Here is a 16453-nt window from a genome sequence, read left to right on the forward strand (position 1 = left end):
CAGAGTCTCCAATAAACACCAGAAAAGTCTCCAGTAACACCAGAACAAGTCGCTAGATTTGTCGCTAGTCGCTTTTGACAACAAAAAGTCGCCAGATTTAGCGAGAAAGTCGACAAGTTGGCAACACTGGTCTGCAGCTCGGTCACTATATTGGAGGAATGCGCTTCTGTCGCCGGCTGGGGGAGGAGCCACAAAGTGAACGAGTGCTGCCTACCAAACAGAGAGAGAGAGAGAGAGAGAGAGAGAGAGAGAGGGGGAGAGGGAGAGGGAGAGGGGAGGAGAGACTGGAGGAGAGACGGGCTGGCAGGCTGCACACACCGTAAACGATGGTTGTCGGATAGAGTCCTGGAGACCTAATGAAAGTAGCTGCTTGAATTGTTTTGCAGCGATTACTGAAGCTCAGTGGAGCCCGGCGTGCGTGCACCGCATCCCCGGACACCTGGGGAGCAAGGAGGCAAGACAACTGCAGCAGACTTAGAGAAAAAAAGAAAGAAAGAAAGAAGAGGAGGACTTGTTTGCAATTTATTAATTTTTTTTTTGCAGCTGATTTGCTCAATTTTCATCTTCACGTAAGCAACTCTTTCCCAGAGGGAGCCGGACGGGATCCGTTTCATGCCCGGGGGAAGCCAGCGCGACCTCCCGCTCGGATCCAGCGCACCGGCCTCCCACGCTCCTCTGGCGGGCTCAGAAGCTGCAGATCCCGGTGAGAAGAGAGGACCAAGGACCCCCCTCCTCCCCTTGTTAGAAGCCCCACGGATCTTTTTTTTTTTTAAAAGGAAGGGGAGGGCTATGTCTGCTGTATAGGGGGAAGAAAAAAGGGGGTTGGTGGTGGTGGGGGGACAATAGACTTTAGAGTTTTACAACACTTATTAACCAGAGCCTGTCTTTTTTTGTGTGCATGCATGAAGCTTTTTTCTTCCTTTTTGTGTCTCCTCCCGTCTGCTCCAGGCATTTGCTGGGATGTTTGAGTCGCGTGGTTTGGTGGGGTGAAGGGACCGAGAGAGTGGCCGGAGGGAGACCGAGGAAGGAGGAGGGGGACGGAGGCCGAGAGAGGAGACGGGGAGCATGGCTGTGGTGGCGCTGCCTCTCTGGGTGCTAACGAGTCTCACCTGGGCGAGCGTGCTCCAGGTGTCAGCCAATAGACACTCGGTTTACTGGAACAGCTCCAACATACAGTAAGACCCCCTTTCCTACTGTGTGTGTGTGTGTGTGTGTGTGATCTCCCATGATCCCTTTCCTCCACCTGTTTTTAAAGAGGAAGGGAAACACAGATGTTAGGCCTGCAACTGCCAGATGTGTCAGCCGCATACCTTCAAACCTTTGTGATTTATTGCAGGGGTTTTTTCTTGCATGTGTCTCCATCGGAATGTAACTTTCTCTTTTCTACGTGGAAGAAATGATTTAGATCCACACAAACTCTGAAACCCCCTTTTTTTTAAAGTGTGCAGACCCCCAGACTGTGGGGTCATGGTGCTTCCCTAAGCATCTTCTCAACACCCTCACATGCACAGCTGCTCGGACATATCCAGCCAATCTGTGCCCACTGCCATTCATCAAGTTTCTTCCATGGTAGAGGAGTAGAAAGAGCAAAAAAGAGTCACATGTGATCCTCCTCCTCTCCTCCTCCTCTCCTCCTCCTCTCTTCAGTCTTTCAGGGGCTCTATCTCTGTCTTCTCCTCTATCTGGTTCAATTAGGAGCGCTTCTTCATCCTGACCCCATTGTGTTGTAGCAGTGTCACTATTCAATCTCTCCTCTGCGCTGCCTCTCCATACTTGCTCTCTCCTTCTATCCTCCTCTAACCCCCCTTTCTTGTTTACACTCCGTCCGTTGGCCTTTTTGTTATCCCTCTAATCCCTCGCTCCTCGGCCCTATCTCGATCCGAGTGAAAAAGCTTTTCTCTCTTCTGTCCCCCTCTTTTTTTTTCCTGAAAGCTGCCTTTTTAATACTGTCCTTGTGAGTCCATGGCTCTGCTGCTGGATTCCTAAGAATGTAGTGTCGGTCTGTAGCAACACACTGATCCCCTCTCCTCCTAGGATTCACAATCTTGTAAGTTCATGCACTATCTGTGTTTCACCATGTTATAATGTGTTTGTCCACATCTCATTAGTTAAATGCACAGGTGGCCCCGCAGACATTTTGTCGCTAATTTGTAACCGAATGCTTAAATTGACCTGAAATAGTTTTCGATTTTTAAGGATTAGTGGACGTTTCAGCAAGTTTCCATCTATTTCAAGGTCATAAAGTAGTGCAACAATCAATAATAATAAATAAAAAGAACTTGGATTTATATAGAGCCCTTGATTGTACCCAAGGCCGCTACACGGAGTTAACAATCCAAGCAAAATAAAAATATAAACCAACCTAAATTGTCGGCCTCGGTGATGCACAAGAGCGCATGACACACACACCGACACACTCCTTCCATTTCGCTCTCCATCTTGCAGAGTAGCCTGTCTCATGTGTGAGCTATGTTTCGGCTGCCAGGCGACACTTCAGTGTGTGGAATTTACCCCTTCGCTAGAAAGTACTGTTCTCCTGAGATGAGCAGCCACATGCACGGCGACAAGCATTTTACGACGCCGCTTATTAAAGACGTAAACCACGCGAAAACTGATTTTGTTTTCTTCCACAATAACTCTAAGCCAACGATTTTTTAGTTTACTGTGTGAAATAAAACCACGAGATGCCAGTGAATTTATGCCTCGCAGCAGAATTACTTTACACGAAGAGCTGCGTAAAGTAATAGGGGAAGGAAAAAAATAAGGTTATTGGTTGTGCTGCGATTCTGCAAACAATATTAGTTTCCTGGAATGTGAGAAAATTATTTCCGCACATTATCGAGAAACTAATATTCCGTGCGTAGTCGCTTCTGGTGCATTTTAGCTGATATTTTTCTGCAACTCTTAATGTAAAGAGTTCTCGGTTTCAATTTCAATTTTTTTCCCCCAGTAATAATTTGATGCTAATGAAATTCCACCTTTGGGTTTCATATGAGAGACAGAAGTTGATTAAGATAAAATGTGTGGAAAAAAGTGCCTCAAGGCATGAAGGGGAAGGAAGATGAACCCGGGACCTCGGTATAATCAGCTTGACGTAACGCGAGCAGTTTTAACCTTGGTAGACTGTATCCTCAGTTAACTGATATGTCAGCTGTTCTCTGTCGTGTTTACTGCTTGAAATGAAGCTGCAGCTGGTGTTTGAGGCAAAGCAGAGGGATGAGTAAAGGCGTCTGGGGCAGCTCTAACCTTTAACCTGACCGTCCAGGGCCTGAGCACTGCAGAGCCCCGCAGTCTCTCATCGCTCTCTCCACACGTTCACTGCCACTACTGTTTTCACCCCAGCGGCAGAATATTCTTAGCCCCTGCAGTGTGAGCCTTCGTATCTGTGTGTCTTTTATAAAAGACTGCGGTTAATTAAAGAACCGTGCATCTCAGTGGACCTGCCTCATCCCTGATCCTCCCATCTCTGACTCTCACTCTCTCTTCTCTCGCTGTCTCACTGCACACATTCACAATGACAATGTATGAGCAGGGAGTGCATGGGGAGAACTTTTTTCAATTCAGTCCACTTAGTGAATCAAGAGACAAAGGGTCCACAGACCATGGCACACAAAAGAGAGATAAACTGCAGGATAACCTATCTAATCTACTCTTTCATACACGTTTGAGCCATTTTCAATGGCAGAGATCCGATTCACAGCTTTTATTTTTTTCACGGCACTCAACATGCAGCGTTTGTAGGGTTGGCTGGCGCGTCATTGGCCGCTGGCAACGGGCCTCTCTGGAGTTTCTCTAACTTGCAGTGTTGAGTTTTAGAAGGCCAGTAATAAGCTGTAGTATAGTTGTCAGTTTGAATGGTAAACACATTGTAAAGCCTCAGGACCCTGCAGTTTCTCAACTGGCGTCTGACCCCGAGCGACTCATCAACCACGAGAGACAGGCTGAGACTGTTACCAAGGATTAACTGCTTCACACACATGAACACACACACACACGCTCACATCTGTGCATGTGTACAAGTGTATTTGCATAAATTTAGGATTATGTGTGTACACACTCACAAACACATGTCCCTGCTCTGGAGTTTTTTAAACTTTGAGAAGATGGATCATTTCCTGTGTTTGCATCTTGCACAGAGGCTCTTGCCGCTGCCTATCAGTCACTTGTCACTGATATCCCTGGGCACGAATGTGTGTATAATGGTGTGCACTTTTTTGTGCGTGTGTTTGCCCTATTACAGATGTCTCTGTTCGCTCATGTGTGACTCAAACAAAAACAAATCCATCAGTCCGTTAAATCACACATTATCCCCCACCACCTGGCAATTAACCACTGCTGTGAGTGTGGGTCTGTGCGTGTGCAGAAGTGTGTACATGCATATACGTGTGCAAGTGTGTGATCCAATAACGCACCAGACTGATCTGCATAATAGATTTCTGGTGATATCTCTTAATTTATCAGTTGTATATTTCAGAAGCGATTAAGGTTTTGAATAAACCCACTGTCTAGATGGGTTTGTGTGCTTGGGGTTTACATGTTTGTTTGTTTGTTTGTGTATCCATGACACTGTCACCTCAGCGCATGCCACTGGAATTGAGCCAGCCATGGCAAGCAGAATTTCCCCCTCATATAAATTCACATGCATATGTGTGGTAATCGAAGCCAAGGTGGAACTTGTTTTATATTCATCCAGCTCGTCAGAGTGCGCAGAGACACGTCACGCAGGGCAGGAGAGAAATAATGCAAGAATATGAGAAGAGAGAGGCAGAGAGGAAGAAATACTCTGAAAGACTTGAGGAGGGAGGAAATCAGGAGGAATACAGATTGGTTTTTCTGCTGAATTGTAATACAGCGGGGGGAGGAGAGTTATCATAATAATGATGATAATGCTTGGCTGGTGCCCTGATCTACACACTGAGTTCTCACATTAGCCATAGCAAAGGCCGTGTGCGTGTGCGTGTGTGTGTGTGTGTGTGTGTGAGAGATAGATGCAGACGAGAGGATTAAACAGGCCAATCAACCATCCCCCTTGACAGCAACACAAACCTATCTGTCTCCAAGCCCCACTTAGGACAACAACATTTACATTTATGAATATCTGCACAAAGCAGCGTATTACTCACTCACCATCACAAGGCCTGGCTGAGCGAGTGTGTTCAACCCATCCATCACAGACGTTTGTGCGGCCGCTACGTATGTCAGATACCACTGTGGTGTGTGTGTGTGTGTGTGTGTGTGTGCGACGTGTACCGACAAAACGCACAATCTCCTCGATCATCACAACAGTTACGCCGAGTGATCAGACCAATGATAGCAGTAACGAATAATAAGGCCACATAGTGAACGAGAGAGTGGCCTCTGGTTTGCGTGGCGTTGTGTGGGTGTGGTGTTTGCAGACAGTTGCATAGAGACATCATTAATTAGAAGCAGTAGGGAACACCTGTGTGATGGATTACTACTGTTTGAATAATAAGATCCAGTGGTTTTCTCTCTCTCTGTGTGTGTGTGTGTGTGTGTGTGTGTGTGTGTGTGTGTGTGTGTGTGTGTGTGTGTGTGTGTGTGTGTGTGTGTGTGTGTGTGTGTGTGTGTGTGTGTGTGTGTGTGTGTGTGTGTGTGTGTGTGTGTGTGTGTGTGAGTGTGAGAAAATACATTTTTCTGATTGGACAGGTTAGGTTGTCTGCTCGGTGCGCCCAGCAATAAGGGACATTTACAAGAAAGGAGTTAAAAAATGAATTATTTTCTTGTCCTTTATCCTTGTTTTTCTTTTCTATTTGTGGATGAGCTATATTTCAGGAGTGTGCTCCCACCTCTGTTCTTCTCTCATCCTCCAATTGCCTGATGGGAAAGCACTCTTGGGGTGCTGGTATTTTGGGAACGGTGCGGTTTAATGTTGTGAGACTCCTTCACTGTCAAATTAACTTGGACTAAATCTTTCCAGTGCTGGAAAATATGTCGCCTCGCTTCTGAGGTTTCTGGTTTTCCTTCACCTCAGCTCACCTGCACGTTTCCTTTTCTTTTCTTTTAAACACACTTTTAGATTTTGATCAAAACCTCTTTAGTGTCATTCTTCTTATAATACCTTAAAATGCAATATAAACTTCCACACACACAAGATTCTCATAAGCACAAGCCCACCCTGTTTTCCTTGCTGTTCTTTCATTTCCTCAAATGCCCTTTTGAGCTAATCTGAAGCGTAGCGTTGGGTGTGGATGTTCTGTGGTCGGGCTGGTTTGAATCAAACGCTAACTGGTCAGTGTAATGGTTTAGACCCTCAGGAGTGTGTTTCATAGGGATTTTAGGGATGTTACGGCGCTAAGACTAAGCTTATGTGAGAGCAGAAACTGAGTCGGGTAAATTCCGATCAAGCCTGACACGAAGTAAAGGGTCTTACAGGTATAAATGCCTGGTCGAGGATTGGTATTGATTTAAGTGACTGCTGATTCCATGCTGGTGGCTCAGTGGCAATGCTTTGCAGGCTGTATATATCCGAATGTTTGGCTGGAATTGAAAAACGTTTCTACCTCAGACAAGGATTAAGCTGCTTCTCTTTTTATTTTTTTTATTTTTAATGAATCATCCTACACACGCTGAGCAAGGAAAGACGATTTTTCTTTAATTACTATTTTATTGTAATCATAATCATAATCATCAAGTGAAACAAGTGGTGATTAGTTAAATTTAGGAGTTTCAATGTACAACGGCCAGATGATCTAGATAGTTGTTGCAGGCACAAGGAAATAAAACACAGAAAATAGTGTCACTAGTGTTTCCCACCTTCTGAGAATTTATTTTTGGTAGCCAACCTCAAGGGAGGTGGGGGTGTAGCGTGGTGGGCTGCAGTGAATTCACAAGCTGAGAGCTGCACACAAATGTTCTGCTCTGCCAGACAGTGAAAAATAGAAAAATAATAGGTTTAAGTAAGTGGAAATATATATATATGGACGAGCAACCCAAATAAATTTAGTATATGAGAAACGTTTTTTGTGCTAAAACATGTTTTTCTGGTCTAGTACTTTCTTACAACTGTAGGTTTAAATAATGATATTTTGGTGCTGCTGTCGTTCTGTGTTCAAGGTCTGCGCAGGTTTGTGTGTCATTTGGCTGAATCATCAAGGACAGTGCATGCAGAGCCAATATGTGTTGATAAAGTGATATGGATTTACTTGGGAGGTATCATTATCAGAGCTTAGAGTGATGATTTATGTGATTCATGACACTGCCAAAATCCCAGAAAGTCATAAATGAATGCAGAATCTTTCCCTCCCCATCACATCTAACAGTTATTTCCCATATAATTGCTGCATATTTCATGAACGGCGTGTAGCTTGGGATGGAGCGCGGCACCCCAGATAAAATCAGTCACGTTAAATTTGAAATATTAAATCCAATCGGCGTCTTTAGATTCTTGTTTGAAATCAAATATTCTTGTGTTTAATATTTTGGCGTCTGGAGAAATGTGCATGTATGTTTATCATTTGCCACCTGCTGGGAACCGCTCACAGCTTATAGAGCAGCGCTGAGGCTGACAGACTTTTTTTGTCAGTTAAAAGCCGATAAAATGGTTTTATCTCTGCGTCTGAGTATGAAACACTCAGACTTCTGAATGGGTTACGGCACGTTTCCTAATCTGTGATGCTTGATGAATGCGATCCCAGCTCTGGTTCTTTCTTGTGTGGAGTTCCCTGTGCCATCAGTTAGATTGGACAGTGTAAATTACCCAAAGGTGTGACTTGAGAGTGTGAGTGATTACTCTCCTCGCTCTCCCTTGTGTTAAGGCTGCCGTTGACTCTCAGAAACGCTGTCTGGACAGTCTGAACATGATTAAAAGCTCCTCTCAGGTGTTAGGACAAGGCCGGCCTACGTCGCCAAAAACCACTGCGACTGTCCAGAACTCCTGACAGTCTGACAGCCACGCGTGTTCCGTCCAGCTGTGAACAGGTGTGAAAAACGTGGCAAGCTCCAAACTTGCTGCAATTCTTTTTCTGTTCCCGACTCTGTCGCTGTCCACATTAACTGCTTGGCTGCACCAGTCGAATTCACGCTGGCAGCAGCAGAGCGGCTGTTTGCTTCCACTGAAAAAGCTGTAAAGATCGCAGCCAAAATCGGGATCAACTTCTGAAAAACAACTGGCACAGAAATAAGGGGATAGACTGACTCTGTGTTCACCTCCAGTTCATTGTGGTCCTCGATATAAGGACAGGTGGCTACTTATGTGATTCCTGTAAATACATTTATTTTCTGCAGCCTCTCCATTAATCCTTTGCGCAAACAACTACTTCGACTTCTTTGTCGTCCAGCTCCAAGACTTTATTGACATGGTTTATGATTTCAGATTTTTGATGAACTCCTCTGTGCTTCCTCTTCACTCACCTAGTGATTATAAATAAGCAGAATGATTGTACAATAACAAATGCTCATCACAGGAAAGTGTCTTCAGGGTTAATGTAAAAACATGGAAAACTCAAGTTACCGATGTATCTTTTCAGGTCGGTGTTGTTCTTCGTTTTTCTCAGTAATAAATTCTCTAACTGCAGTAAGAAGAGGAGCTGTGTCAGTCGTGCTGATTCTAAGTTAAAAAAGCACCGTCTGAGGCGGATGGATTTTCTTGACCGCCAAATCATTGAATGACCGCTGTAGATTTTAGGTAAAGAATTAATCTTCCTCAGCCAGGTGTTAAATTTGAACAAATTATCCACAGAGAACAAATCCCACAGCGTCGGCCAGGAGGCACAACACAGGAATACAGACACACACACACACACACACACACACACACACACACACACACACACACACACACACACACACACACATGTTGGGAGATACACACCCAATGTTGTTGTTATTAACATTATTCTCTGAGCTGATGCCTAAGCTGCAGCAGTGTAATCAGGTGCTCATAAGGCTGTCAGGTTTACAAGCTGTTCGAAGGCGCTCATTGTGTGTGCGTATGTTTGTGTGTGTGTGTGTGTGTGTGTGTGTGTGTGTACTTGTTTTCATCACCTCTTTAGGACCTTACCCGGTAAGCACGGACCTTGTCAGGACCAGTAGACCTTATGGGGACCAAAGCCTGTTCCCAATTAGGCTAAACTTAATTTCTGAGGTCCTGGTTAGGTTTGTAAACCTGTGTGTGTGTGTTTGTACTTGTAAGCCAGTGTGCTCTATGTGACGTCAACTCTATTCCCTGCCAGCACTGTTGGGGGGGGTTACACACACTCGCACACACACCAGATGCTCATATGGTGTGTTTGTGACGTGGCTAATGATAGTGGCGTAGCAGCAGTCTGAGGCCATATGCTTAGCCAGAGCGGCCTGATCTAGCGTTAACAAACTCTACTGACGTGACAATTAGGAATCCTCCTCATAACGACAATACGGTCGCATGTGAGAATGCAGCTGTTTTCATCAAACACACACACACGCGCGCACACACGCACACACGCCAGGAATCAACTGTCGACAGCCAGGACATGGACAGAGACGCAGCAGGGAGGGGAGCCACTGCACTGGCAGAAACAACTTCTATTGTCACTGCTCGCTGGGCAGAAATGATGCTTATTGTTGAGCTTTGATTATGGATGTCGTTATCGGTTCATCAAAACAAGTTCAGATCTGACTTGTGAGCGGACAGGAAATGTGTTATTCTAAAGAGGGCTTCTCTGTAACAGGTTTTCCTGTATCAATTATGGCGAACTCTAAGAAAGTCTTGATTGCAAAGGTGATTTAGCAGCCAGAGGGGGGGGTAAGACAGGGTCCTCTCTTCACTAGACTGCAGAGGACACAGAATTATGCTTATTCAATCCACACATAGAGAGAGAGAGAGCGGCAGAGTCTTTTAATTGAGGTTTTATCCATTTAAGCTGTCACTAAGACGCCAACTCTGGAACCTTTTAACCATTCTCCTCTCAGTAATGACACAAATCAGAGAGGAAATGTGTTTGTGCCTGAGCGTCGGTGCGAATGTGTGCGTGCGCGTGTGTTCGTGCGCGCTCGTGAAGCAGCAGGGTAATTATGCGGAAATTGGGAAATGGCTAAGTGAATTATGACCTTGTTTCAGCAGAGGGCTTTAATCAGCCCCAGCCAGGCCAGGGGAGGGAGGCAGAAACGTTCGCTACACACGCTGCACTCTCCTGCAGTCGGTAAAACTGACAGTCAACTGGTCTGATGTGTCGGTGGAAAACAGTCAGTAAATCTGTGATTCACGACAGGAGATTACAGTGTGATCATCAGGCTGAAGTGGTTTGCAGTGCTGTTCTGTTTGGTGTCGGGGTTTTGGTGCCATAGTTTGTCTAAAGTGTTAGGTCGTCTGTTGTGTATCGTTTCTGTGTGTAGAATGAGGGGTCATGTGTGTAGAGCTGCGTCCAATTGTTATTCTCATTATCAATTATTCTGACAGTTATTCACTTGTTGCATTTTTTTTTTGTCAGTAAAATGTGAGGACGAAATGCAATTATAATTTCCCAAAGCAAAAAGAAAACATTTGTTTGAATAATAATTGAAAAAATTGTTTTGTCAAAATACTTGACCATTATTCTTCTGATAATTTAATAATCCCATGAACCCTAATGGTAAGTAAAAAATAAACTCTCCATTGATTTTTTTGAATAACACAGTAAGGTCATCGGGGCTGCAACTAATGATTATGTAGATTATTGATTACAACTACCAATTATTTTCTTACAAAACATTGAACCTCCAATCATTCAGTTTACAATGATAATAAACAAGAGTGTTTTTTTTTTTGTCAAAAATTCTGGAACCATAAAATATTATCTTTTTGCTGAATACACCACTTGGACAATTTATTTATTATAGAAATTGCTGCAGGTTATTTTTCTGTTGGAAATCATTTCAGCTCAGGAGAAAGTATAGTTTTATAAATACAAGTTTGATCCATATTCATCATTCCAAGCAGATTGCAATTTAAAACTACAACATGAATCATTTAAAGTGTAGGTTTTACATATGTAAAGTTTGTCAGTCTGATGCACTTGAATCTATCTTGACTTATTTTTTATTAATTTCAATATTGTGATATAGACAAAGAAATGTTTGTTTTAATATTGTGATAATGATTTCCGTCATATTGACCAAATGTTATTGTATTTGCACAGTATCTCATGTTCTCAAATTGCACCTATCACTGCTGTGGAAGTACAAAAAAGCTTGAGTAAATATAAACTTCAGTTAAGAACAGTGCTGCAGACTGGCGTCTCTGTTTACTCACAGAAAGTCTGTTTGCTGCAAGAAGATTAATGTCAGACTGGGACAGTGCCCTCAAATTATCAGGTTAACTTACTTTTTGTCTTTATAGTCCCGCTGAGGGTTTTACGCTCGTGTGTTTATCGAAGTGCACAGATGTACTTTAATGTAAGTGCACAAACTGTCGTTAGAAAATGAATCTGTTTCGCAATTTAAGGCGAGAAGTACAGAAATGAGGAGCATGATTGGAATAAGGTGGAAACAAATTAAAATATACAGGACACATGAATAATATAATAATTCATGTGGCGCTGTTGACAGATCTCAGGTGCAACAAACCAAAAAATATATATATTGAGTATCTCTGGCGAACACATAGAGACTTTTGTGACCGGTGCCAATGCAACATCTCATTTTGGTCTCAAACTGTCTATGTTCAGAATGTATGTGAATATGTGTGTATTAGTGTGTGTGTGTCTGTGTGTCTGTGTGTCTGTTGGTTATGGTCTGGCTGTCTATTTCTGTCAGTGTTGGATCGATGGCGTCCTACAGACATTGCACTCCTCCTGGATGTTTCAGCCTGTTCCTTCTCTCTCTCTCTCTCTAGCTGAGTATCTGTTGCTCAGCCCTCCCCTTCCTCGCTCTGCCTCTCAGTCTCTCCTGTTGCCTCTTTTGTTGGCTCGGCCTCTCGCCATCACTTCCTCTTCTCGTCCTCATTGTCCATCACTGCATCATCGTACTACTCGAGTCTCTCTTCAGATCAGACAATGAGCCTCTTAGTGTGTACGTATGTGTGTAGACTGTGTTTGTGTGTGTGTGTGTGTGTGTGTGTGTGTGTGTGTGTTCTTTCCTTGAGATTCTTGCTGTTTCTTTATGAGGGATCCTGTTCTTGGCTTTACATCTTGGCCAGCTCTTTCCGTGCTAAGAGCCAGTATGTGCTGCTTCTCATCGCTAGTTTTGAGGGATTTGTCTTCAAATACTTCAGTTTAATATTGTTGTTGAATGTTTTTTTTATTTTTAGAAAGGTCATGTTAAGACATGATCTTGAGCTGTTGGAAATTTATTTTTTCCCCCCCACAAATAATCAATAAATTAAAATTGTGACTAGCAGCAATTATATGGATTCAAATCATTATGGTAAAATGTTAGTGGGTTGAAGCAGTAAGTTTATTTATCAATAAGTCAATCAACAAAAAGTTTTACTAAGCCAATGTAAACAAAGTTCTTATTAGCATTAAAATGCAAAATATTAGAATTGCAAAAATTGATACAAAAACTAATAATGATTTTCAGCCCTACCTTTGCCAATGAAGTTATGTTTTCAGCCCTGCTTGTTGGACGGATTACTACGGAATTTGGTGTTAGGATCCTGAAAGAACCCTTGAAATTTTGGTGCGGATCCACACATTGAGTGTTTTTCATAATTTTCGTTAATTTATCAGAGAATAATTCCTGGATCTGGATGAAAAAGATTAGGCAGGTTTAGGGAACTATTATTGATGAGTATGTGGTAGTTGGTGCAGATCAAATAAAAATTGAGGTTTCATAAGGGGACTGTTGTGCCTTGGTGGAGGTTTCCTACTGAGTGCCATCTTAGTTTTACTTTGCAATAATCATATAAATATTGACTTTTAAGAAATAGTATTGAAAAGAAAGTGAAAAGTTATTTCGATCCATTGTGACCCACTTCGTTTATGCTAATGAGGTGAGTACAGGAGGTTGTTTGGTTAAACAGAGAAGCATCAAGTACTACAAATGTTTTTGGAGTGCAGAATTTATTGAGAAATCATCATCCATTGATTAAATACCCAAACGGAAAAGTAGTTTTTGTCTCATGCATTGAATTAAATTCCTGAAAAATGCAATTTACCCTTCACAGTCGTTGAAAAATCCAATACCACGAAGCAACCCCAGCCATTGATTTGCAACTTTGCGTTAAATGACAATTGACAAATGTCTATTGACTTGCTGTGTATAGGTATTCTCCATTCTTCTAACATTATCTCTCTGTGTGTGTGTGTGTGTGTGTGTGTGTGTGTGTGTGTGTGTGTGTGTGTGTGTGTGTGTGTGTGTGTGTGTGTGTGTGTGTGTGTGTGTGTGTGTGTGTGTGTGTGTGTGTGTGTGTGTGTGTGTGTGTGAGATTTCATATATATATATTCATGACTTTTTGATGTGCAATTTAGTAGTTTTTTTTTTAGTTTTTTTTTTACGTGCACATGCTTTTACTTGTATAGCTATATATACACTGCACAGAGTCAGTGGCTGTCAGTGGAGGAAGGTAGAATGAGGATGTCTGAGAGCTAGTGATGCCGGTTGGCCTCAGTGCTCACACCCACGGTGTCTGTAGGCGCTGCTCTCTGCTCCGAAGCTTTGAGGCACAGGGATCTTGCTCGCACCGCCGTAGTAAGAACTGCATATGAATGAGTGTTTACTATCTCACACAGCCGACGTCTCGCTCCTGCTCCACGATCATGTTTTTAATGAAAGTCCAGGGCTGCTGCCGGAGCTCTGACTTTATTTCAACATGTACGATTGAAGGGGAGAGTACAAGGGCTTGGCGGAGAAAAGCCGGTGGAGGGGGTGGTGGTGCATGGGGGGGGTGTAATGAATGTACTGCAGTTAAAAAGAATTCTGTGTCACTTCCCGGGAGAGGGAGAAATAAAGGTGGTGGAGGGGGGGGAAGGAGATGTGGGAGGAGATGTTGCGAAATGGGATGTGTTGTGTTGATAGAGCAGAGTTCTAGGCAGCCAGGAAAACTCTCCTCCCACCCTAGTATGTGCATATATATGTCTGTGTGTGTGTGTGTGTGTGGGGGGGTGCAGAAAGAAAAGCCATGTGAATGCCCCACAGGCTACAAGCATACCACCCACACACATTACCCAGATGTATTAGACCCATACATATGCATATTCCTCACTTTCGAACCTACACACGCAAACACACACGTTGGGAAAACTCGTTTCATGGGGACAATATCTGTCATTACCTCCTACAGATTCCTCATGGGAGTTCATTGTTATTTTCTTCCAGCCCTGATCAAATAAAGCGGCGCAAGAGGGGAACACACACGCATCCACCCCTCAGCATACAGGAAAACACAAACCATACACTCCTATGTTTGCAAAACTGTGAATGAATAAAACGCCAAATGATGACACCCATCCGCCCACTCGCTGTGTGTGTTATAAATTGTTTCTGAAACCACACATGCTGAGTGTTTTTCCTCCCCCCTGAGGTGAATAGTAAATCCCAGCATATGTATTGCATTGCGCATTGTAATTTTTCGACAGTACCGGTTCAGATAATCAAAGGCTCCTCGACGGCCTCCTCTTAGAGCGGATGGTGCTGCAGAGATGGGAGTGGATAAGCAAAGAGACCAGTTTAACTCTGCGCTGGTCATATCTGTTTGGCCTCTGTTGATGCTGAAGAGAAAAAAGGGGACAGAGAGAGAGAGAGAGCACACAAGAAAAGAGTAGACTGAGGAAAAAAAAATCATTGATGGAAGGGGAAGAAGGGGAGGGCACCGAAGAATAGAGAAAGGAGGGCCCTGCAGAACAGTACTGCCAAAACTGAGGTCAATTGTGATGAAAATTGCCGTTCACATGACCACAATAGCGGCTGAGTGACAGCACTAAAGCGGCATGGACGGGCTTATCCTGATCACTCAGGGCCTTGACTGGGGAAATCACAATGCCCTAGAGATCTGTCCTTTTTGGGCTTGGAGGATCACAGAGCGCCTCCGGTCCCAAGCTTTGGCCCTGAAACGTCCCGGACATTACCATATCAATGCTGCCGTGGCCATTCCGCCAAGGAGCAGGGCCGCTGGCGATAGTGCCTCCCGGTTAGCATCGCCCCTGCGCCTCCACAGGGCTATTCAGTGGGGAGTCAATGCTAAATGCGAAAGGGAAGAAGTGTAAGCTCGCTCATGTAGCGTGAACCTGTGTCTCGAGGCGCATTCAAGCCAGTGTTTGTTTGTATACGTCTCGTTCCTGCTTTATCTCTCTGTCCTACTCTAGTTTTCATATTTAAAGTTGTTCTCAGGTGTGAGGCTGTGTATTTTAACCTCAAGAGGTCTTCTATGCCGACCAGAAGGCATCAGCAGCAGGGAATGTTGAAAACTTGCCAATACCCGACATTGACATTGATTGCTTGCTCTTCGTCACAGTTTGAATAATAATTTTTTCAGATTGCTGTTTTATTTAATCTTCTACAGCTTTGTGACTATGTTTAACATTTTACTTTGTTTTCAGACATTCGATTTCTACTTCTTTTATTCAATCAAAAACAAAAGTTATCAAGGACATGGAAAGAAAAAAGATCTATAATTCCCTGACAAACAGGCAAACTTGTCGTGGGCTGAGCTGCACCAGCTTTTCATGAACCCATTACTGAGTTTGTCTTTAGTCTGTCATTAGTTCTTCAAGTCCCAGACAAATGATTGACTAAATTGGTTTGCATCAGAAAAACCTGAGCGATGTCACTGCTTGTTAAATTAAGGGTGAAGTCGTGTTCCAGGAAACAGTGTTGTCAAAGTCAAAGTGGCAGCAGTAGTTTTGAAATAACTTTAACAACCAAAACAAATATTAAACTTATCTGCCAAACATTTGCAAATGTAGATATGGGTTTATATATACATGAATAGATATTTGAATTCATACAGTTTAGATTAAGTGGGACAAAACCAATTACACTAAGCAAACGTGGCTTTGAAATGTTATTTACTTTTTAAGAAATGCAATTTCTTTTTTGATCAAGTGTGACGTCAGATGTGTTGACCATATTCCATAACCCCCTTTAACTTTGAAACCCAAACAGTTCATACATTGCTGTTGTTGGCTTTAACTGCTGGTTCAGACTAAATATGTGCAGGGATGAGAATTGTTGTCCGATTTTATTTTCGATTTGGACAGCAACAGGCGACCAGCGCTCTGTGGCAGCGGCGACTGGGACTCATCGATGAAGGTGACTTTGTCGATCATGACAAAAGTATGTTCACGATATCGTCAATGACCCCTGCGGTTGTGCGAGTCCAGCAGCCGGTCTTTACTTGCCACGCCTCAATCACTTTTACAGTTTTAGAAAGAAAGCTGCAACCAGGCATGTTTAGAACTACCAACTTTGGTGCAACCAGTTTCTAATGGTGATATGTGAACTTTGAACTAAGCTGCTGTAACTGATTGACATGAGTTAGAACATGGACATTGGTGCTATTTTATTTATCCAAAAAGAAAGTGTTGTTTTAGTATCGGTG

General features: G+C 43.3%; 1 protein-coding gene across 1 annotated transcript in view; it reads left to right on the forward strand.

Annotated features, from left to right (window-relative positions):
- The first annotated feature begins 280 nt into the window (after positions 1-280).
- efna3b (ephrin-A3b) overlaps positions 281-16453 on the forward strand; it is a 60438-nt gene continuing 44265 nt past the window's right edge. Inside the window, exons 1-2 of the mRNA XM_035164704.2 lie at positions 281-703; positions 949-1175. Of these exons, the coding sequence (XP_035020595.1) occupies positions 1066-1175 (110 nt within the window). The 5' untranslated portion in view covers positions 281-703; positions 949-1065. The remainder of the gene's footprint in view (positions 704-948; positions 1176-16453) is intronic.

The sequence above is a fragment of the Hippoglossus stenolepis genome, chromosome 8, assembly GCF_022539355.2.
Source record: "Hippoglossus stenolepis isolate QCI-W04-F060 chromosome 8, HSTE1.2, whole genome shotgun sequence".
Classification (NCBI taxonomy): domain Eukaryota; kingdom Metazoa; phylum Chordata; class Actinopteri; order Pleuronectiformes; family Pleuronectidae; genus Hippoglossus; species Hippoglossus stenolepis.